At 38.5% G+C, this 23,375-nt stretch overlaps 1 protein-coding gene across 1 annotated transcript in view; it reads right to left on the reverse strand.

Moving 5' to 3' along the window:
- The window catches only part of si (sucrase-isomaltase), a 217,565-nt gene that overhangs the window by 164,377 nt on the left and 29,813 nt on the right, over nt 1-23,375 (reverse strand). The window contains exons 10-11 of the mRNA XM_061925793.1: nt 11,690-11,821; nt 4,971-5,090 (exon numbers count right to left, since the gene is read on the reverse strand). Of these exons, the coding sequence (XP_061781777.1) occupies nt 4,971-5,090; nt 11,690-11,821 (252 nt within the window). The remainder of the gene's footprint in view (nt 1-4,970; nt 5,091-11,689; nt 11,822-23,375) is intronic.

A 23,375-nucleotide genomic window follows, 5' to 3' on the forward strand; every position in this document is an offset into this window, starting at 1 on the left:
CACGGACATAATCAACAAAACAGCGTTTCATGGATAGAATGAGAAGGCACAATTGCACATAAAATCCCGTCGTTCTCTCTCTCTTGAGCAAGCACCTCATTTGCGATGCACTGATGCAGAACATTTTAAGATTAAATACTAATGTGGAATCAATGCATATGTTTGACCTGTTATAAGCAGCATGAAAAGGCGATTAGCGGCGGGATTGGACCTAACCGCGTGCATAATCAAAACAAGGCTGTAAAAGCATAAGACCAGTGCAAGTTTATCCCTCACATATCCAGCCTTTCGCAGCGGGAGAGAGCCTTTTAAATACAAGCCGGGCAGGGAGAATGGGGGGGAAAAATAGCACACCAGGGGCTTGAACTTCCATTAGAGAGTGTTATGCTTTTGATGGAAATTGGGACCAACGAGTCACCCTGACATCTGTGTATGTGCTTTTAATTGGTGACCTATTATTTAATGCAGAGGCTCAAAGCAGTCTGCAGACGTTCAGTACGGTTGGAATCCGTATATCCATTTTCTGTGCTGTATGGCTTACCCTGTGCTGGGTGGGAATCCATAACCCACAGTAGGGCACCAGTGAGAGCTCGGGGTGGGCGTATCGACCTAAATATCGATAGCATCGATTCCAAGCATCTCTTCTTGTCTGTTAATGCAAACAGCGCATCTCGGTCTCTCTCTACTGCTGCCCTACCTCTCTATGCTCCGCTGACTACTAGCTTTATATTTCACGAATAGCTGCTTACGGAAGTTATTTACGTTGTTTTGTTAACATTTCTATATTTAGGTAGGTAGGTAGGTCTTTATTGTCAATGCACAACAGAACTTTTCAGCACGAACCCGTTCAAGATTAGACAAACAAACAGTGAACAGGCTTACACTGCAAAAACTGAAATCTAAGTAAGATTAAATATCTCAAATAAGGGTGATATTTGATGACCTATATTGAGTAAAACATGCTTGAAACTAGAATATCAACTGACGCAAAGCTGTGTCATCAACACTCACAAGTATAAAACTGCTTTTTTAAAGTACTGATTTTTTTACTTCAAGCATGAAAAAAAAAATCATACTTAATTTAAGAATATTTTTCAACATATTGAGCAAAAATATCTTTTTTTTCTACCAAGAAAAGTGCACTTGTTATTAGTGAGAATATACTTATTTTAAGGTATTTTGGGGTTCATTGAGGTTAGCTAATTTTTATTGTTTTGGAAAGTCTTGACGAGCCGAATTTTCTTGTTCTATTGGCGGATAATTTTTCTTAGTTCAAATAAAATACCCCTAATTTTTGTATGACTTTTTGCCGTGCATGGGTCAAATTTCACCACACCTACACTGCAAAAACTGAAATCTAAGTAAGATGAAATATCTCAAATAAGGGTGATATTTGCTTATTTTCTGTCTGATAAGATAATTCTTCTCACTAAGCAGATTTTATGTTAGAGTGTTTTACTTGTTTTAAGGGTTTTGGTTCTAAATGATCTCAGTAAGCTTGTAGCTGAGATTTGATGACTTATATTGAGTAAAACATGCTTGAAACTAGAATATCAACTGTTGCAAAGCTGTGTCATCAACACTAAAGTGTAAAACTACTTTTTTAAAAGTAATAACTTCTTATTTCAAGCATGAAAAGTCAAATCATGACTTTGACACAATTTTGTCTCATAATTAAAAAGGAATGACCAGCCAAATGGAATAGAAAATACGTAGTCATAAAATAGTACAGTTGGCACAGTACAGTAAACTGACAGTTAATATTGAAACATTTCACATGTGACATTTCTAACAATTTTGAACATGCACATTCAGATGAATTCTTCAAAATTACAATAAAAAAAAAATTGGCCGGTGGCCGGGCTGTATATATGCGCACTAATTGACTGAAATAGCACGCACTTGGCACGATGATGTCATGTTATCGATGGAAAAATGCATTTTTAGACAATATGATTTGCCTGAGCGGCTAGGAGACACAGAGAGTAACAAGCGGTTGCCTTGTTGCCTTTCCATTAAGAACAATAAATTAGTTTTTAGTATAAGTTTGCTGGTTTCAAGAAATGTAATGCAGAGCGCATGTCATTATGTCAAGATAATGGCACTAGCATTTACTTCATTTAAGAATATCTTTCAACATTTTGAGCAAAAAGGTCTCTTTTTTTTTTTCTACCAAGAAAAGTGCACTTGTTATTAGCGAGAATATACTTATTTTAAGGTATTTTTGGGTTCATTGAAAATAGCTAATTTTACTTGTTTTGGAAAGTCTTGACAAGCCAAATTTTCTTGTTCTACTGGCAGATCATTTTGCTTAGTTCAAGTAAAATATCTCAAATTTTTGTAATTTTTTTTCTTGTTTTTGAACACTGACTTTTTGCAGTGTACAGAACAGAAACGCTGATGGGTCGCCACAAGGCGCCCCGTAAAAGATGGGAAAAAGGTCAACGCTGGGGAAGGATGAGTAAAAAAAATACAATTTTGAAAAAAACTCCATAGTAAAGCACATAAACATGTTACAACGTACATCTCGAGATATCTAGCAACAGAGGGGAGGGAGTGGGGGGTCACGGTGGCAGGCTGCAGCTCTTCAGGCACTGCCCATCCGTCCATCACCCCTAAGGGATTCGCGTCAAGGGCGTTGGATGGGGGGTGAGGTATGTGTTTGTGGCGTATATTTTTGTGGATGCATGTGTGTGTGTGTAAGCCTGCCGCGTGTCTCTGTTCCGCGGCCTTGATGTTGTGCAGCCGATTTACATATTTTGCTATATTTTTGTTATTTTGCACGAGTCGCTTTTTTTCCTAAAAAAGTTGTGTGCAATGCAGGGCTTTTCCTGTAGAGGGCCGCCAAAAAATATCTGTTGCTCAGCTGTCGTATGGGCCGCAGAGGTGTTCAGTTGTAATACCCTTTCCCACCACTTGTGGCAGTAATGACAATCTCAAACGGATAGTCTGGAACTAAATTCAAACAGAAGTTTCTTAAAAACTACTGATAAAGGTGAAGTCATAACACTGAAACGCCCTCAGGAAGAGATGCTTTATGACATGGCTAGCTAGCTAGCGGCTAACGTCCATTCACAGTGTTTTAGCTACTTCTAAATGACTAATCCTCACCTACCTGGTGACAAATAAACTAAGTTTCTTACAAGTATCATCCCTCCAGGACGAGGAATAGCTAAACATGCTTCACTAAATCTACACCTGACATCCAATGTAATGATACCAAGTACAAAAGCGTATATAGTTGATACTACTGTGATTACGTCAATATTTTTTTGGCATCACAACATCTTTCGGGTTTTTTTTAAATGTATATTATGTTTATAAACTCAGAAAATACATCCCTGGACACATGACGACTTTGAATATGACCAATGTATGATCCTGTAACGACTTGGTATCGGATTGATACCCAAATTTGTGGTATTATCCAAAACTAATGTAAAGCATCCAAACAACAGAAGAATAAGTGATTATTACATTTTAACAGAAGTGTTGACAGAACATGTTAAAAGAGAAAGTAAGCAGATATTAACAGTAAATGAACAAGTAGAATAATAGATAATTTTCTACCACGTGTCCTAAATAATTTTGACAAAATAATAGAATGGAAAATGACACAATATGACTGCATATGTCAGCAGACTAAATTAGGAGCCTTTGTTTGCGTACTTACTACTAAAAGACAAGTTGTCTCGTATGTTCACTATTTTATTTAAGGACAAACTTGCAATAAGAAACATATGTTTCATGTACCGTAATATTTTTTTATTAAAATAAAGCCAATAATGCAATTTTTTTATCGTCCCCTTTATTCAGAAAAAGTATCTAAATAATTTTGGTACTGGAACCGGTACCAAAATATTGGTATCGGGACAACACTACCTTGTAGTGTTTTGTTTTTTCGGTTTAGAAAATTGCTGCTACAATTTAAGTGCTTAAAGTTTGACACGAGCATTTCTGAAACCTTCTGTCTAACTTTTGGTAAGGTTTCTTAGTAAGAGAGCATTGTACTGTAGATAAAATCCACATTTTTCCCTTAGAATAATTGATTAAAATTAGAGATGTCCGATAATATCGGCCTGCCGGTATTATCGGCCGATAAATGCTTTAAAATGTAATATCGGAAATTATCGGTATCGTTTTTTTTTTATATCGGGATCGTTTTTTTATTTATTTATTATTATTTTTATTTTTATTTTTTATTAAATCAACATAAAAAACACAAGATACACTTACAATTAGTGCACAAACCCAAAAAACCGTCCTCCCCCATTTACACTCATTTGCACTCATTCACACAAAAGGGTTGTTTCTTTTATATTATATTTAATATTCTGGTTCCTACATTATATATCAATATATATCAATACAGTCTGCAGGGATACAGTCCGTAAGCACACATGATTGTGCGTGCTGCTGGTCCACTAATAGTACTAACCTTTAACAGTTAATTGTACTCATTTTCATTAATTACTAGTTTCAATGCAACTGTTTTTATATTGTTTTACTTTCTTTTGTATTCAAGAGAATGTTTTTAATTTATTCATCTTATTTTATTGTATTAATTTTTTTTTTAAAGTACCTTATCTTCACCATACCTGGTTGACCAAATTAGGCATTATAATGTGTTAATTCCACGACTGTATATATCTGTTGATATCGGTATCGGTTGATATCGATATCGTTTGATATCGGTATAATTAAAGAGTTGGACAATATCAGAATATCGGATATCGGCAAAAAGCCATTATCGGACATCCCTAATTAAAATGTCTATTTCATCTTGTAGTAAGGATATCCTTTGTCGAACTTGTGTTCGCATACAGAACTTTGGTTTTATTTAATTTAGCCTAATGGACTGCTAATCTATGTGTCTGTTAAAAAGAACACATTATTAGCACTAAAGATAAGAACCTAGTTACAGGCCCACTAATGGTATTGTTTAATGACAATGCATTAACTTGTCTCACCTCTCCCAGTAAAGGAGTTTTCCCATCTGCTTCAGTGACCCATGCATTCGTCTTGGTTCCTCGATCGAAGGATTCATACGGAGCACCCCCGACCCTCTTATTGGTGCCAACAGCAGGATCCTTGGGGAGACAGACACAGGATTAGGAAAGTAAACACTATTAAATGCAACTCTCCAACCCACATTACAGAAAACTTTCGATTTAGTGAAAAACGGCTTATCAAATCCAGTGACGTGCGGTGAGGTTGATGGCTGGTGAGGCACTGACTTCATCACAGTCAGATTTACAAACATATGAACCTTAAAGAGTATCTTATTCACCATTTGATTGGCAGCAGTTAACAGGTTATGTTTAAAAGCTCATACCAGCATTCTTCCCTGCTTGGCACTCAGCATCAAGGGTTGGAATTGGGGGTTAAATCACCTACAATTATTCCCGGGGGCGGCGCCGCAAATGCAGAGGACAAATTTCACCACACCTAGTGTGTGTGTGTGACAATCATTGGTACTTTAACTTAACTTTAACTTTACACATACAAACTGTAGCACACAAAAAAGCACATTTAATAAAAAAAACGTTATTATGGTCTTACCTTTACTTATAAATGAAGTCCATGCACAGCTCCTTTTGAACAATAGCATCGATAACTTGTTTATAGAAGTCTTCCTTTTCGTTCTTCAGTTTTAAAAGTCTCTCCGTCTCGATGGAGATCTTCCTTTAATTATTACCTCCTGCTTTGATTGAAAGTCCAGTTTAGAAAACTGTTTTATTTTAGATATGTAATCCTCCATGTTAAAAGTGCAGGCGAGAGAAAAAAAATAAACGATCACTGCCGCTGCACTTGACTTGCTAACTGTTTCTGCTTGTTGTCACTTATTCTGCAGCCGAGTAGTCGCAAAAATGATCCCTGGGATCACAGCGCCCTCTACCACCATGAGGCGGGATTACTGCGAGCCTCACCCAGTGCGTCTTCGCAGCCGTTTTATGATTGCTCAGCACAAGAAATACGTTACACACATACAGTTGTTGACAAAATACACTGTACATTATATACCTCAGCTAACTAAACTATGGAAATTTATAATATAATTCATATAGCAATACGGTCTCACTGCACAGCAGGCCAACAGTTAGCCGAGTCATTGCGCAATCCATGGTGAGGCTCAACTGGCTGGTGCCTCACGGCAAGTCTCTTCTAAGTATTTGAGAGAAATGTGAAAATTCAGCGATTTTGAATAAAAATAATCTAAAACTGGTGAAGTTAAATGGAAAATAACTTTATAGTATAATCACTGGATACATATAACAATTTAATTTTTTTTTTTTCTTTTTACATTTTTTTTCTTTCCATGATGGCACGTGAGGCCCAGCCTCACCTGCCTCCCCTGACTGCACGTCACTGATCAAATCATAGGTTAGCATTGTTTTCAGGATGTTGTCATTGCCAAAACACTTACCTGTTATTATAATTGACATTTTAATTCCCGAATTAGTATTTTTCGGACTATAAGTCGCAGTTGTTTTCATAGTTTGGCCGGGCTCCAGTGCGACTTATATATGTTTTTTCCTTCTTTATAATGCATTTTCGGCAGGTGCGACTTATACTCCGGTGCGAATTATACTCCGAAAAATACGGTACTATCTGTTTGTGTTTCTCAAAATTGTATTAGTCCGGCAGTATTTAGCTGGAAATTAACCCAGTAGTTGAATTCTCAAAACTAAACGAGGGGGTGCAAAGATGGATCTGAACCATTTGATACATTGGTCTCAGTTTGGTACCACTATGAATTTAAAAAAAATACGTCATTCTATATTTATTTGGTCAACTTTCGACGATGAGGATCTGAAATTGACCACTCCACCCTAGTCTGCAGTTGGTTGGTTAGTTGAAGTTTATTTCAAATGTGTACAACTTCAATGATACATCACACATGTCTGAAAAGGAGTAAGAAAGAAGCAAAGCTTATTTAATTTTAGCCCTTTTCTACCTCATTGCAATTCCAGCACTAACACATAGAGTCGTGGTCAAAAGTTTACATACACTTGTAAATAACATAATGTCATGGCTGTCTTGAGTTTCCAATCATTTCTACAACTCTTATTTTTTTGTGATAGAGTGATTGGAGCACATACTTGTTCACAAAAAAAAACATTCGTGAAGTTTGGTTCTTTTATGAATTTATTATGGGTCTACTGAACATGTGAGCAAATCTTCTGGGTCAAAAGTATACATACAGCAATGTTAATATTTGGTTACATGTCCCTTGGCAAGTTTCACTGCAATAAGGCGCTTTTGGTAGCCATCCACAAGCTTCTGCTTGAATTTTTGACCACTCCTCTTGACAAAATTGGTGCAGTTCAGCTAAATGTGTTGGTTTTCTGACATTGACTTGTTTCTTCAGCATTGTCCACACGTTTAAGTCAGGACTTTGGGAAGGTCATTCTAAAACCTTCATTCTAGCCTAATTTAGCCATTCCTTTACCACTTTTGATGCGTGTTTGGGGTCATTGTCCTGTCGGAACACCCAACTGCGCCTAAGACCCAACCTCCGGGCTGATGATTTTAGGTTGTCCTGAAGAATTTGGAGGTAATCCTCCTTTTTCATTGTCCTATTTACTCTCTGTAAAGCACCAGTTCTATTGGCAGCAAAACAGGCCCAGAGCATAATACTACCATCACCATGCTTGACGGTAGGAATTGGTGTTGCTGGGATTCTCCTACAAACATATTGCTGGGTATTGTGGCCAAACAGCTTATTTTTTGTTTCATCTGACATCACATGGACAAAGATAAGACCTTCTGGAGGAAAGTTCTGTGGTCAGATGAAACAAAAATTGAGCTGTTTAATAAATAATACAATCATAAAAGAACCAAACTTCATGAATGTTTTTTGTGACCAACAAGTATGTGCTCCAATCACTCTATCACAGAAAAATAAGAGTTTTAGAAATGATTGGAAACTCAAGACAGCCATGACATTATGTTCTTTACAAGGGTGTGTAAACTTTTGACCACGACTGTATGTTCACCTCCTGTTCTTATTTTGTACATCATTTACATAAATTAATTCCAAATACAACGGTTCTCTACATGAATAGTTAAGTCAGTTACGATTCACGGTTTCAGACTTAAAGGGGAACATTATCACAATTTTAGAAGGGTTAAAAACATTAAAAATCAGTTCCCAGTGGCTTATTTTATTTTTCGAAGTTTTTTTTAAAATTTTACCCATCACGCAATATCCCTAAAAAAAGCTTCAAAGTGCCTGATTTTAACCATCGTTATATACACCCGTCCATTTTCCTGTGACGTCACACAGTGATGCCGATACAAACAAACATGGCGCATAGAACAGCAAGCTATAGCGACATTAGCTCGGATTCAGACTCGGATTTCAGCGGCTTAAGTGATTCAACAGATTACGAATGTATTGAAACGGATGGTTGTAGTGTGGAGGCAGGTAGCGAAAACGAAATTGAAGAAGAAACTGAAGCTATTGAGCCATATCGGTTTGAACCGTATGCAAGCGAAACCGACGAAAACGACACGACAGCCAGCGACACGGGAGAAAGCGAGGACAAATTTGGCGATCGCCTTCTAACCAACGATTGGTATGTGTTTGTTTGGCATTAAAGGAAACTAACAACTATGAACTAGGTTTACAGCATATGAAATACATTTGGCAACAACATGCACTTTGAGAGTGCAGACAGCCCAGTTTTCAACAATTAATATATTCTGTAGACATACCCTCATCCGCTCTCTTTTCCTGAAAGCTGATCCGTCCAGTCCAGTTGGAAATGCATCTGCTTTGAGTGTCGCAGGATATCCACACATTCTTGCCATCTCTGTCGTAGCATAGCTTTCGTCCGTCAAGTGTGCGGAACAAACGTCCAATTTCTTGCCACTTTCGCATCTTTGGGCCACTGGTGCAACTTGAATCCGTCCCTATTCGTGTTGTTACACCCTCCGACAACACACCGACGAGGCATGATGTCTCCAAGGTACGGAAAACAGTCGAAAAAACGGAAAATAACAGAGCTGATTTGACTCGGTGTTTGTAATGTGTTTGAGAAAATGGCGGATTGCTTCCCGATGTGACGTCATCGCTCCGAGAGCGAATAATAGAAAGGCGTTTAATTCGTCAAAATTCACCCATTTAGAGTTCGGAAATCGGCTAAAAAAATATATGGTCTTTTTTCTGCAACATCAAGGTATATATTGACGCTTACATAGGTCTGGTGATAATGTTCCCCTTTAAGGAAATATACCGAAACTCAAAGATCCTCCACCATACTTCATATCTGGCGTTAGGAACTACTTTGAAGGCTCACGCAATGCTAAACAAAAAAGTGTCGATACATTCAAGTCGAAGTCACCCCGATGAGGAAACAAGTGGACCCAGACCTAAACAAAGACTTTACCTGGGCCACTTAGACAGCCATTAACAGCATGGAATTCAAAGAAAGCAAAATATATACTTTTTAACATTAATCGTAGGCCGATTGGTGCAGCCTCAATTTCAGCGTTTTCATTAACTAAAATAATAAGACACCATATTTCTTAGACGCTGGATAGTTGTTTGATGCCTCTGTTGTTATGGCCGTATCTCATGTGAGCAGGGGCGCCGAAAAGGGGGGGTAAAGGAGACGGATTCTAGGGGCCCATGATGGAGGGGGGCCCAGAGAGGCCCCTAATGATGATGAAATTATAGTACAGAAAAAATAATGACACTGTGTTGGGGGCCCTGTAAAGATTCTTTTCATGGGGCCCAAAATCCCTAGCGGCGCCCCTGCATGTGAGTGACAGGACAACAACTTGCATGTATACATCTCTAGACCAGGGGCGTCCAAAATTTGTGACTGAGGGGCCGCATTGGGACTGAACAATTTGTCCGGGGTTTAAAGCCGACTGCATGCAAAGTAACGATATATGAGTACACATTATTATCATAATATAATCGATATATATCGTATTTTTCGGAGTATAAGTCGCTCCGGAGTATAAGTCGCACAGGCCGAAAATGCATAATAAAGAAGGAAAAAAACATATAAGTCGCACTGGAGTATACGTCACATTTTTTGGGGACATTTTTTTGATAAAACCCAACACCAAGAATAGACATTTGAAAGGCAATTTATAAAATAAATAAAGAATAGCGAACAACAGGCTGAATAAGTGTATGTTATATGATGCATAAATAACCAACTGAGAACGTGCCTGGTATGTTAACGTAACATATTATGGTAAGAGTCATTCAAATAACTATAACATATAGAACATGCTATACATTTACCAAACAATCTGTCACTCATAATCGCTAAATCCCATTAAATTGTATACTTCTAGTCCAGGGGTCGGCAACCCAAAATGTTGAAAGAGCCATATTGGACCAAAAATACAAAAACAAATCTGTCTTGAGCCGCAAAAAATTAAAAGCCATATTACATACAGATAGTGTGTCATGAGCTACAAATTGAATTAAGATGACTTAAAGGAAACTAAATGACCTCAAATATACCTACAAACGAGGCATAATGATGCAATATGTACATATAGCTAGCCTAAATAGCATGTTAGCATCGATTAGCTTGCAGTCATGCAGTGACCAAATATGTCTGATTAGCACTCCACACAAGTCAATAACATCAACAAAACTCACCTTTGTGCATTCATGCACATCGTTAAAAGTTTGGTGGACAAAATGAGACGGAAAAAGAAGTGGCATAAAACACGTCCTAGAAAGTCGGAGAAAGTTATATATGTAAACAAACTACGGTGAGTTCAAGGACCGTCAAAATGAGTAGGACAAAACGCCGCTCGCCAAATACTAGAATCAGTGAGGCATGTTTAATATAAACAGTGTGCTTTATAACAATTAGGGAGGTTTGCGTCATGTTTGTCCTCCTACGGAAACCATATTAAAACTAACAAAAAAAAAACGTTCCCCTCATCTTTTTCCATTTTTCATACATTTTTGAAAAAGCTCCAGAGAGCCACTAGGGCGGCGCTAAAGAGCCGCATGCGTGAATGAGCTAAATAATATTATTTGATATTTTACGGTAATGTGTTAATAATTTCACACATAAGTCGCTCCTGAGTATAAGTCGCGCCCCCGCCCAAACTATGAAAAAAACTGCGACTTATAATCCGAAAAATACTGTAATTAATAATTGTTATAATTGGTTATTAAGAGGACGTAAAAGTTCAACTCCTACCTCCATGAAGTTTTTTTAATCAATCAGAAATATCAAGCAGCTAAAATGGATAAGTGTGGCGAGAGAGTTTTGCATTATTCCCCAGCATCCCTTGTAATGTATTTAAATCGGTGATATTTAGATTTGTTTTTTTAATGTTAATTGGACGTTTTCTATAATATCCACAAATGTCAATGAGCAGGTTGTGTTCTCTGTGACCATGTTTGTTGACTTTTTGTGCTGTTTGATTTATTTTGTTTTTTTCCGCACCATGACTAAGGAAGGTTGTTTGGGTTGGGTCATATTAGTAAATGCTGAGCTGATTTTTAGCCCGTATAATTAGTGTTTGAGGTAATTTATTTGGCCACCAGATGGCGACAAAACGGTAGCTACCAGACCCTGTTTGTATATGATATGAATACACTGCTTTCTGCCATTGTTTATTGAACTCTGGCATCTGCAAGAGTTCAATAGACCTGTCTTTTATTGGTCATTTATTTTTCTTGATTGTGAGTTCCTACCAGGATGGGGATGTATTTCTGTCCCTTCTCGTGAAGGTAGTCAGCAAACTGCGGCAGGTCATGGAACTTGACTTTGTCATAGGTGAAGATTTTCTTATCCTCCATGTAGTCAATGTCAGTATACTGGATTTCCTGCAAGAGAATGGTGAAATAAATGGTTTTAAATCCTCCGGCATGAATTTGATTCTCTCAGCTTTCACTGCCAACCGTAGACAAACACATACCTCCAAATTTGTTTAAAAAAAACAACTTTTTTTTTTTTTTTAATTATTAAAAAAGAGAAAACCTGTGGCAAATTGAATAAGACAAATAAATATGGAGCTCTTTTCATTGGACAATGTACAGTCAGACCTGCTACCGAGAAAGAACCCTGGAATTATCTGGTGCTCTTTTCCCCATTGAACTATTACAGTATTGTATTAGCCTTGAGTATGTAGTCAATGTCAGTATACTGGATTTCCTGCAAGAGAATGGTGAAATAAATGGTTTTAAATCCTCCGGCATGAATTTGATTCTCTCAGCTTTCACTGCCAACCGTAGACAAACACATACCTCCAAATTTGTTTAAAAAAAACAACTTTTTTTTTTTTTTTTATTATTAAAAAAGAGAAAACCTGTGGCAAATTGAATAAGACAAATAAATATGGAGCTCTTTTCATTGGACAATGTACAGTCAGACCTGCTACCGAGAAAGAACCCTGGAATTATCTGGTGCTCTTTTCCCCATTGAACTATTACAGTATTGTATTAGCCTTGAGTATAAGTACTTGTTTATATTTTAGTTCATTGTTAATATTTGTTGTTTACATTGTGCAAAGAGTCAAATTCCTCGTATGTTAAACATACATAGCGAAAAAAATGATTCTGATTCTAGTCATGCATGAGGGTAAAGCCATTAGTGGCAAATCCAAATTGAACTTCACTGTCACATGCAATAATAATATCCATCGTTAAACATAAATAAGTAGACTTAAAACTGCATGAAACGTGTACTAGAATGCGCTTGATTGTTGAGCAGGAATCAGTTTGCCTTTTGACACGATCCTTCTTATCTTGGCAGCAGCACGGACTCTGCCCGTGTAAGTCTCTATGGCAGTGGTTCTTAACCTTGTTGGAGGTACCGAACCCCACCAGTTTCAGTGGAAAAAAAAGAATAAAACATTCTTTATTTAATCGTAATTTATAAATATGAATCATGAAATTATGTTATTATATTAAATAAATGCTAATAAAGATATATTTTACAAACAGAAAGCTACAGGAATGTACACATGATCCCATGTTTACATCTCATTGTGCAACATGTGAATGTTTTAGTGGGAACTAAATGCGATATCTGAAAGGGGTACAAACTTATTTCCAAAACCCACCCAGACATACAATACTAGTACACAGCTCATGAAAAACAATATCTTTGTCAGAACGTGGACTATGGAGTGATTGTTTTCCCGAGATGCAAGTGAACTTGGATCGGACATGGCTTGAAGGTGGGTACATGATTTATTTTAAACACTAACAAACTACAAAACAGAAGCAAACAAAAGGCGCGCACAATGGCGGAGGTAAAAAACTTGGCAGATGAAAACAAAACTTGCACAAAGGCAGAAACTGTGAACACGAAATAAAAACACTTACGGTTGCATGGGACTGTGAACATGGCTTGATACGAGAGGATAGCATGGTTAGAAAGGATATGACACCAGGACGAACAACAGAAAATGAAAAGCTTAAATAACACAGACATGATTAACAACAGGTGCGTGACTCAAAACAGGTGTGTGACATGACAGGTGAAAACTAATGGGGTGCTATGGTGACAAACAAGAGTGCACAATGAGTCCACACGTGGAACAGGTGAAACTAATGGGTAACCATGGAAACAAGACAAGGGAGTGAAAAGCAGGAACTAAAAAGAGTCCAAAACCAAACAGCACATGGCCAAACAAAAACATGATCAACACAGACATGACAATCTTTTGTTATTGTCATTGTAAGTGGGCCAAAACACTTATATTAGACAATATGGAAATGGCTGCTGTCATTTGATTATAATAATAAAACATTTAAGTTGTTATTTAGTCAGGTTTGGGACAGGTGTGGCTACACTGTGCACGTCTGACGTCGCTCAAATGTGCTCCACTGAATGCTCAAAGAGTTTTAGCGTTTGCTCACGCACATGGAAAATTAGAGGGAATATTGTTTGAGGGCATACATAATATGCCGATAGGGAGAAGTTTTTATCCCCTCTGCATTTGACCCATCCCCTTGTTCCACCCCCTGGGAGGTGAGGGGAGCAGTGAGCAGCAGCGGTGGCCGCGCTCGGGAATCATTTTGGTGATTTAACCCCCAATTCCAACCCTTGATGCTGAGTGCCAAGCAGGGAGGTAATGGGTCCCATTTTTATAGTCTTTGGTATGACTCGGGCGGACACTCCAACCACAAGGCCACTGAGCGGGTGTCGCGTTTTATTCCATTGTTCCGAGCTGAACTGCAGATTCTTCCAATCCTCTTAGGGCTTGTTTTTTTTTTTTTTTGTTAAATACTGTACAACCAGCGGCAAATCTAGCATCTATCCCTGGTGTTATTAGAGACTGTGCTCTTCTGCAGTTACTCTCCCTAATGAGCAACGAGTGCTGCTGTGCGCCCCTCCAGTGTCCCAAAGCACTCACAGATAGGCCAAAAGTGAGCTTCCCCTCCTTGAACGACCAGCAGCCGCCACTTCTAGCCATTGATTGCTTACTGGTACTAGCTGTCCATCTCTTTTTAGACTGACCAAAACGTTTATCTGCCTGGATACTCTGACAAGCGTTATTTCTGCAAATGAATAACATATATTATAGGTGGCATAGCTCGGTCGGTAGAGTGGCCGTGCCAGCAACTGAAGGGTTGCAGGTTCGATCCCCGCTTCCACCATCCTAGTCACTGGCGTTTGTCCTGCCCAAGGACACCTTTACCCACCTGTTTAACCCTTGTGTAATGTTCATATTGTTGTTACTCAGCCAGCGTTTGTGGGTCTGATGGACCCGTTGCATTTTGTGGCTTTTAATGCTGTCAAAGTGTGTTGGTGACGAACCCCAAGATGCAGAGATGGCAGGCTTTGTCCAGGAAAACATAATTTAATTTAACACTATAGCAAAAAAAACAAACAAAAGGCGCACACAAGGCGGAGAACAAACTTGGCCATGAACTAAAATAGCACAAAGGCTAACTTTCGACAAGAAACAAAAACACTTACTGTGACACGAAGGAACTATGACATGAGCAGAGTGAACAAAAGTAGACAGAGCTACAACGACAAGTATTATGACAGGTAGTAGTGACAATAATCCAGCACTGACTGGAGAGGAAGGCAGGTTCAAATAGCAGCTGGCTGATTGACACCAGGTGTGGCCAGGTGCCAATCAGCCACAGCTGAGGGGACAAAGCACTCAGGGAGATAATCAGGAAATAACCAAAATAAGAGCGCTGACAGGAAACAAAGACAGGAAAAACCAAAACCTAACTGAACTGTCAGTGACAAACCTGACAAATGCCTCACAATCCAACACTTTTATGTTAAAATACTGAACAGATGTTTACCTTATCCCAATAAACAGGATCTTAACATAAAAGTGTTTGATTGTGAGGCATTAAAAGCCACAAAATGCAACGGGTCCATCAGACCCACAAACGCTGGCTGAGTAACAATAATATGAACGTTGACACGGAACATTTCTCTGCCAGTTTCTGCATCCCACAGGGATTCTTCTTTTGTTCAAGGTTCAAGGTTCAAGGGTTTTATTCGTCACATGCAGAGTACACCACAGTGAAATGCTTTGGTCCATGCTCTTCAGATATTGCGTACAGTGGGATCCAAACACTAGTTGCTGAAGCTAATACACTAAATACAAACAATACAACAGTTTGTATAGCTCTGATGTACATTAATTACAAGACAATAAGTCCCAGTAGTTATGGTAGAAGTATCGGTACAAGTAAAAGTACAGTAGTCACATACAGTACCAGTGCAATATGAAATAGTATAACAGTATATACAGTATACACAGTATATACAGTATAGGAAGTCATAAATATTAAAGGGGAACATTATCACCAGACCTATGTAAGCGTCAATATATACCTTGATGTTGCAGAAAAAAGACCATATATTTTTTTAACCCATTTCCGAACTCTAAATGGGTGAATTTTGGCGAATTAAACGCCTTTCTATTATTCGCTCTCAGAGCGATGACGCGTCACATCGGGAAGCAATCCGCCATTTTCTCACTTTCGTCGGTGTGTTGTCGGAGGGTGTAACAACACGAACAGGGACGGATTCAAGTTGCACCAGTGGCCCAAAGATGCGAAAGTGGCAAGAAATTGGACGAAATTTGTTCAAAATACGAGGGTGTGGGGAAAGCCGACGAAATGGTCAGTTGTTTGTTCCGCACACTTTACAGACAAAAGCTATGCTACGACAGAGATGGCAAGAATGTGTGGATATCCTGCGACACTCAAAGCAGATGCATTTCCAAAGATAAAGTCAAAGAAATCTGCCGCCAGACCCCCATTGAATCTGCCGGAGTGTGTGAGCAATTCAGGGACAAAGGACCTCGGTAGCTCGGCAAGCGATGGCGGCAGTTTGTTCCCGCAGACGAGCGAGCTAAACCCCCTGGATGTCTTGGCTCACACCGTCCGTTATGCCACCGAAGATGATCAAGAGAAGAATATCGACCCTAGCTTCCCTGGCCTGCTGACATCAACTCCAAAACTGGACAGATCAGCTTTAAGGAAAAGAGAGCGGATGAGGGTATGTCTACAGAATATATTAATTGATGAAAACTTTATTCATTACTCGCGGTTTTACATAAATTATTACACATAAACTGTGTTTACCAATAATTTAGCTTAAAAGCATTTATTTTTTTCAATCATACGAGTACATTCGGGTAGTCTTGTGTAATGCAGTATTTTGTGTCTATTTAGGTATGGTTAACCTGAGTGCTGAAATTGTGGAAAAATATATGTTCTTAGCGCGCCTGAAATGGGCTGTCTGCACTCTCAAAGTGCATGTTGTTGCCAAATGTATTTCATATGCTGTAAACCTAGTTCATAGTTGTTAGTAATTATCTTATCAGACAGTGTTAAGCCGCTGAAATCCGAGTCTGAATCCGAGCTAATGTCGCTTTACCTTGCTGTTCATTTGTGTTGGTATCACTATGTGACGTCACAGGAAAATGGACAGGTGTATATAACGATGGTTAAAATCAGGCACTTTGAAGCTTGTTTTAGGGTTATTGCGTGATGGGTAAAATTTTGAAAAAAACTTCGAAAAATAAAATAAGCCACTGGGAACTGATTTTTAATGGTTTTAACCCTTCTGAAATTGTGATAATGTTCCCCTTTAAGGTGTCTACAGTTCTTTTGGCAGTTGAGTAGTGACAGTAGTATGAACAAACAGTATGACTTCTTTATACTCTTGTTTTTACATTATTTACAGTCATTGAATGTATTGTAGTCCAGTAATTACAGTGTGTAATTTGTGTTTCTGCACCTGCGGTTCCCACACAAAGTTGCAACATTGTTTGCCGACACTGTCTGCTCTCATTTTCTCGCACATTTGACCCTCTGATGTTCTGTGTACCTACACTCTGTCCTCCTCCTGTCTAGGCCTGCTGCGTGTGCGTGTGTTTGAACATCAATTTCTACACTTCTATTAGCCCCGGGTCCAGTTGACCCGGACATCTTATATGTAATAGAAATGTGTATGGGGGGGTGTATGGTGTGTGGTCATTAAATATGTATTCTGATATAAATGTTCTTCACAGAAAATGAGCCAAAGTCAGTGAGTCTCAGTTTGAAAAATGAATTGTATAAGTTTTCTTTTAATAAAAAATGAAAACGGGTCCCACAGACCTGAACACCACATAAGGTTACAACATTGTTTGTCAACACCGTCTGCTCTCATTTTATCGCACATTTGACGCTCTGATGTTCTGCGTACCTACACTCTGTCCTCCTCCTGTCTAGACCTGTGGTGTGTGCGTGTGCGTGTGTGTTTATGTATGTGTGTGTGGTACACAGAACATCAATTCCCACACTTCGATTAGCCCCGGGTCCAGTGGACCCGGACATCGTATATGAAATAGAAATGTGTAGGGGGGGTGTATGGTGTGTGGTCATTAAATATGTATTCTGATATATGTTCTTCACAGAAAATGAGCCAAAGTCAGTGAGTTTTAGTTTGAAAAATGAATTGTATAAGTTTTCTTGTAATAAAAAATGAAAACGGGTCCCACAGACCCGAACACCACTTAAGGTTGCAACATTGTTTGTCTACACTGTCTGCTCTCATTTTCTCGCACATTTGACCCTCTGATGTTCTGTGTACCAACACTCTGTCCTCCTCCTGTAACTTAGATATTGGGTTTCACAATGTAAAAGCGCTTTGAGTCACTAGAGAAAAGCGCTATATAAATATAGTTCACTTCATCTTAAGTGACTTGAATACATTTTGGGTTGATTTCAGAAAAATAAACGACTTCATGTCAAGCAAGAGCAATTTTCCTCCTTTTTTTTTTTTTTTTTTTTTATCATCTCCAACCATCTTCTCTCTGATGTTTAATCTACAAGTTGTCATAAATGAGGCCTGTGGCAGGAGAGGAAGCATCTGCCTCCTAAAATCTCCGCTATCGCGGAAAGATTGAGCGCTCGCCCGGCAATTAGATACGGGGACTACAAATAACGCCGCGCCGCGATACAGATTTACGAGGAAGCGGAGTGTAAAGGTTCAGATTAGGAGTTTACTTTCGCAATTAACTAATAAAAAGGGTGTCAAACAACCGTTCTTGTGTGCGGAGTGGCTTTTGGCCCGCATGGAGATAAGCAGAGAGACACATTTCCAAGAAAATGTCAACCGGAGTTGGTATTTATAGAACGTCCCGGAAAGGGGGGGGCGTCTGGAGTAGGTTTCACATTTAGATGAGGATGAATGAGATCATTAAATCAACTTGGTCGATTGATCTTTTGATCGGCGTTAACCAGGGGCGTCACTAGCTTTTAAGGACAGGGGGGGCTTTGCCCCCAGGAGATGCACAGGATGCGAGCGAATGTTACGCACGGGCACAAAACTTCACAAACGGCTAACAAAGACTTAGAAATTATTCATTGTTATTATTATTATTTTTTTTAAATGCACGGGACGAAATGAAATGCTCCCCGGGACAATGGCTTTTAACCATATATTTTCTTTTTCTTTTTATTTATTTATTCATTTTACATTTTATATTAAATGTCTTGGTTTTTCCTCCCTCCGAAAATCCTATTAAATGTTTAACAAGCCATCCTATAATAATAAAACAGCTATTAATGTAACACTACAATAAAACAAATATATTTAATGATGTTTTTTTCATTATTTTAACAATAGGCTTATGTATTTTACTTTATATAGATTCTACAAGAAACACAAAACTTAAAAAATAAATGATTTACAATTGCACACACAAGGTTTTGTGCAGCTTCACTGATTGTAAAGGAAGATAATGTGCTTCGTACACCTGCAGGACCGCAAGCAAGGTCGCAGAGAAAATGCGGGCTGGAATTTGAGTGATGTGGGCATTTTCTATATGAACAAGTGCAATGGATTGGATACCGACGCACGAAAGGGGCTCTCTACCTTACGCTACGAAGTGAGGGGAAACTGAGTGAATAATAACAGGGTATATGATTATTTATTTAAACTCATATTTGGGCCACTTTATAATGAATATGTCGGCATTTATTTGTAAAAAAAAACCCAAAAAAACACCAAATTATTTAAGAATATTTTAGGGGGGCTTGAGCCCCCCTAAAATAGGCCTAACAACGCCAATGGCGTTAACACTTGAAAAATAGTGCTCTCAGGGATTACACCTATGGAGTCCCCAAGTAAACATCACGCTATTTATCAGGAAGCTGAATTACCCTGGTCGGAGCTGAAGGCCATTCCTATCGCTCTGGCTGCCGCCGTCCACCTGCATATATCGCGCCCTACCCAGACGGGGTTACATGTCAGGCCTATGGACGGTTTTAAACCGTTAAAATGTCGCGCAAGGTGAACTATTGATTGCATTCACCGAGAGTGCTCTTAAAGAAATCTCTCCGCAACACATGCTGTTTCAAGTGCATTGTTTGGCGCCAAAAAAAAAACTAAAGCCTGAGTATCGTCTCACTTGAATCTCATTGATCTTCAGTTTTGTTTCTATCCATCTTTTCTTTGCAAAGAAAGCGGGCGATCGTAATACACCAGCACAGCAGGCTCACACCTTACTTTGTAAGAGGTCCCTCACCTTTTCAGCGGCGATGAATAATGCAGTCTTCAAATGTATCCACAAGGGATGTAAGAGTTTAAACTTGTCATAGTACACTGCAAAAAGTCAGTGTTCAAAAACAAGAATTTTTTTTTACAAAAATTAGGGGTATTTTACTAAGCAAAATTATCTGCCAATAGAACAAGAAAATTTGGCTTGTCAAGACTTTACAAAACATGTTAAAATTAGCTAACCTCAATGAACCCAAAAATACCTTAAAACAAGTATATTTTTTCACTAATAATAAATGCACTTTTCTTGGTAGGAAAAAAAAATATGTTGAAAAATATTCTTAAATGAAGTAAATGTTAGTGCCATTATCTTTACATAATGATATGCGCTCGGCATTACATTTCTTGAAACCATCAAACTTATACTAAAAACTAGTTTATTGTTCTTAATAGAAAGGCAAGAAGGCAACCGCTTATTACTCTTGGGGTCTCCTAGCCACTCAGGCAAATCATATGGTCTAAAAATGCATTTTTCCATCAATAACGTGACATTATTGCGCCAAGTGCGTGCTCTTTCAGTCAATTAGTGCGCATATATATATATATATATATATATATATATATATATATATATATATATATATATATATATATAAAACTATATATATAACTATATATATATATATATATATATAATTATATATAACTCTATATATATATATATATATATATATATATATATATATATATATATATATATATATATAGAGTTATAAATAATTATATATATATATATATATATATATATATATATAGTTATATATATAGTTTTATATATATATATATATATATATATATATATAAAACTATATATATAACTATATATATATATATATATATATATATATATATATATATATAATTATATATAACTCTATATATATATATATATATATATATATATATATATATATATATATATATATATATATATATGCTGGCCTAGGGGCGTGGTGATTGGCTCATGTGTTACCTAGGAGGTGTTTCCGTCTATGGCGGCATGCTGTTACATGTAACAGCATGCCGCCATAGACGGAAACACCTCCTAGGTAACACATGAGCCAATCACCACGCCCCTAGGCCAGCCTGTACCCACCCACTCTGTGCCCTATATAAACCATGGTATGCGAATGCTCCCATTAAAATCTCCTGACGATTGAGGGTACCCCCCCTCATGAAACAGGCCTGTAGAGATGAAATAGTCTTGTGATTTTTTCCCACACATACATATATTGCGCTCTACTACGGTATCGAGCACTATTTTTTGGATAACCTTATTAAGACATACACTCCGCTCCAAATTGACATTTGTTGAGCACTGTACGACTATCAGAAATGGAAAAATTCAACATCGACTACTCCACGAAGAACATTCCCATACCCGCGCAGAATGACTACAAGCTAAGGCTCATAGAAAAGACGGAACACTTCCTAAGAAGGATGCGGTGGAAAGCACATTTTTTCCTCCACCCTGAAACAAAAGGAATGCAAAAGGAAACTTACGGATTCAAATCTACCAAGAACCCACCCACAGTTGAGGAACTAAAGGATTTTGAGAACGACATGCTCAAAATGATACAATCAGTCAAATTCAAGCCAATCCGCAACCCACTCCTCACCAAGCTGAAAAATGACGAGGAGCGCATCAAGAAAGTAAACAACCTCATCATAGCTGCCGATAAAACCACAAACTTCTACAGAATGGACATACCAGAACACCACACCTTACTGGACAGAAGCATCACCAAATCATACAAAAAAGCGCAACCCAACACCTTACAGAACATCCACCTGGAAAATAAAAGGATCGCGGCTGAACTGGACATTGAGGACAGGGTGGACGCCACAGCCAATAAGGAAGCCTTCATCACATTGAAGGACCACAAACCCAACTTCGCAAATAACCCAACATGCCGACTAATAAACCCAACTAAATCTGAAATAGGAAAAATCAGCAAAATAATCCTGGACAGAGTCAACACAAAAATCAAGGACAAAACACCACTCAACCAATGGAGAAATACAGCAGCAGTAATCAAATGGTTCAACAACATCCAAGACAAACAACAGCACAACTTTATCTCCTTTGATATCGAGTAATTTTACCCTTCCATCACGCAAGACCTACTGACTCAAGCACTAGACTTCGCCTCAGACTACGACTCAATCACAGGCAACGAAAGAAACATCATCATCCACGCAAAAAACTCCATTCTCATCCACAACAGTACACCATGGCAAAAAAAGAACAATGCAACATTTGACGTCACTATGGGAAGTTTTGACGGAGCAGAAACGTGTGAACTCGTTGGGAGTTTCCTCCTCTCCCAGCTCGCTAGCCTCAATCTGAACCTTGGTATTTACCGTGATGACGGACTGGCAGTGTGTCGCGCCTCGCCAAGGAGCAGCGAGAATACCAAGAAGCGCATATGCCAAATTTTCAAAGAGAACGGCCTACGGATCACGATTGAAGCCAACAAGCAAACCGTCAACTTCCTTGACGTCACTTTCAACCTGAGAAATAACAGCTACCAACCATTCACGAAACCCAACACAACACTCCAATACGTGCACCATGACAGCAACCACCCACCCGCCACCACGAAAAGAATACCTACCGGAATCAATAAAAGGCTATCGATGCTGTCATCTAGCAAAGCTGAATTTGACCAAGCAACCCCCCCGTACCAAAAAGCCCTTGATGAAAGCGGATACAATTTCACCCTCACCTATGAACCCACGCCAGGAAACCAGCCAAAAAAGCACAGAAAACGGAACGACATCATCTGGTACAACCCCCCATACAGCAAAAACGTCTCAACGAACATTGGACACAAATTCCTCAATCTGATTGACAAACACTTTCCCAAAGACAACATCCTAAGAAAAGTATTCAACAAGAACAACATTAAATTGAGCTACAGCTGCATGAACAACATACGACAAATCATCTCAAACCACAACAAAACAATTGCAAATGAGCCGTCGGCCCTCAGACAGAACGACTCCAAAACCAACAAAGGATGTAATTGTCGAAAGAAACCTGATTGCCCTCTCAACGGGGGGTGCTTACAAACATCAGTTGTCTACCAATCTAAGGTAATACGCAAGGACATTAACACATCCGACACATATGTAGGATTAACCGAGGGAGAATTCAAAACCAGATGGAACAATCACAAGGCTTCTTTCAGGAACAAAAACCTGCGAAATACCACAGAACTCAGCAAACACATTTGGGACCTCAAAGACAATAATGTTGAATATTCAATAACATGGCAAATTCTTGCATCCAGCACACCTTACAATAGTGGTAATAAAAGATGCAACCTATGCTTGAAAGAG

This window comes from Nerophis lumbriciformis, linkage group LG30, assembly GCF_033978685.3.
Source record: "Nerophis lumbriciformis linkage group LG30, RoL_Nlum_v2.1, whole genome shotgun sequence".
In the NCBI taxonomy this organism is placed as follows: domain Eukaryota; kingdom Metazoa; phylum Chordata; class Actinopteri; order Syngnathiformes; family Syngnathidae; genus Nerophis; species Nerophis lumbriciformis.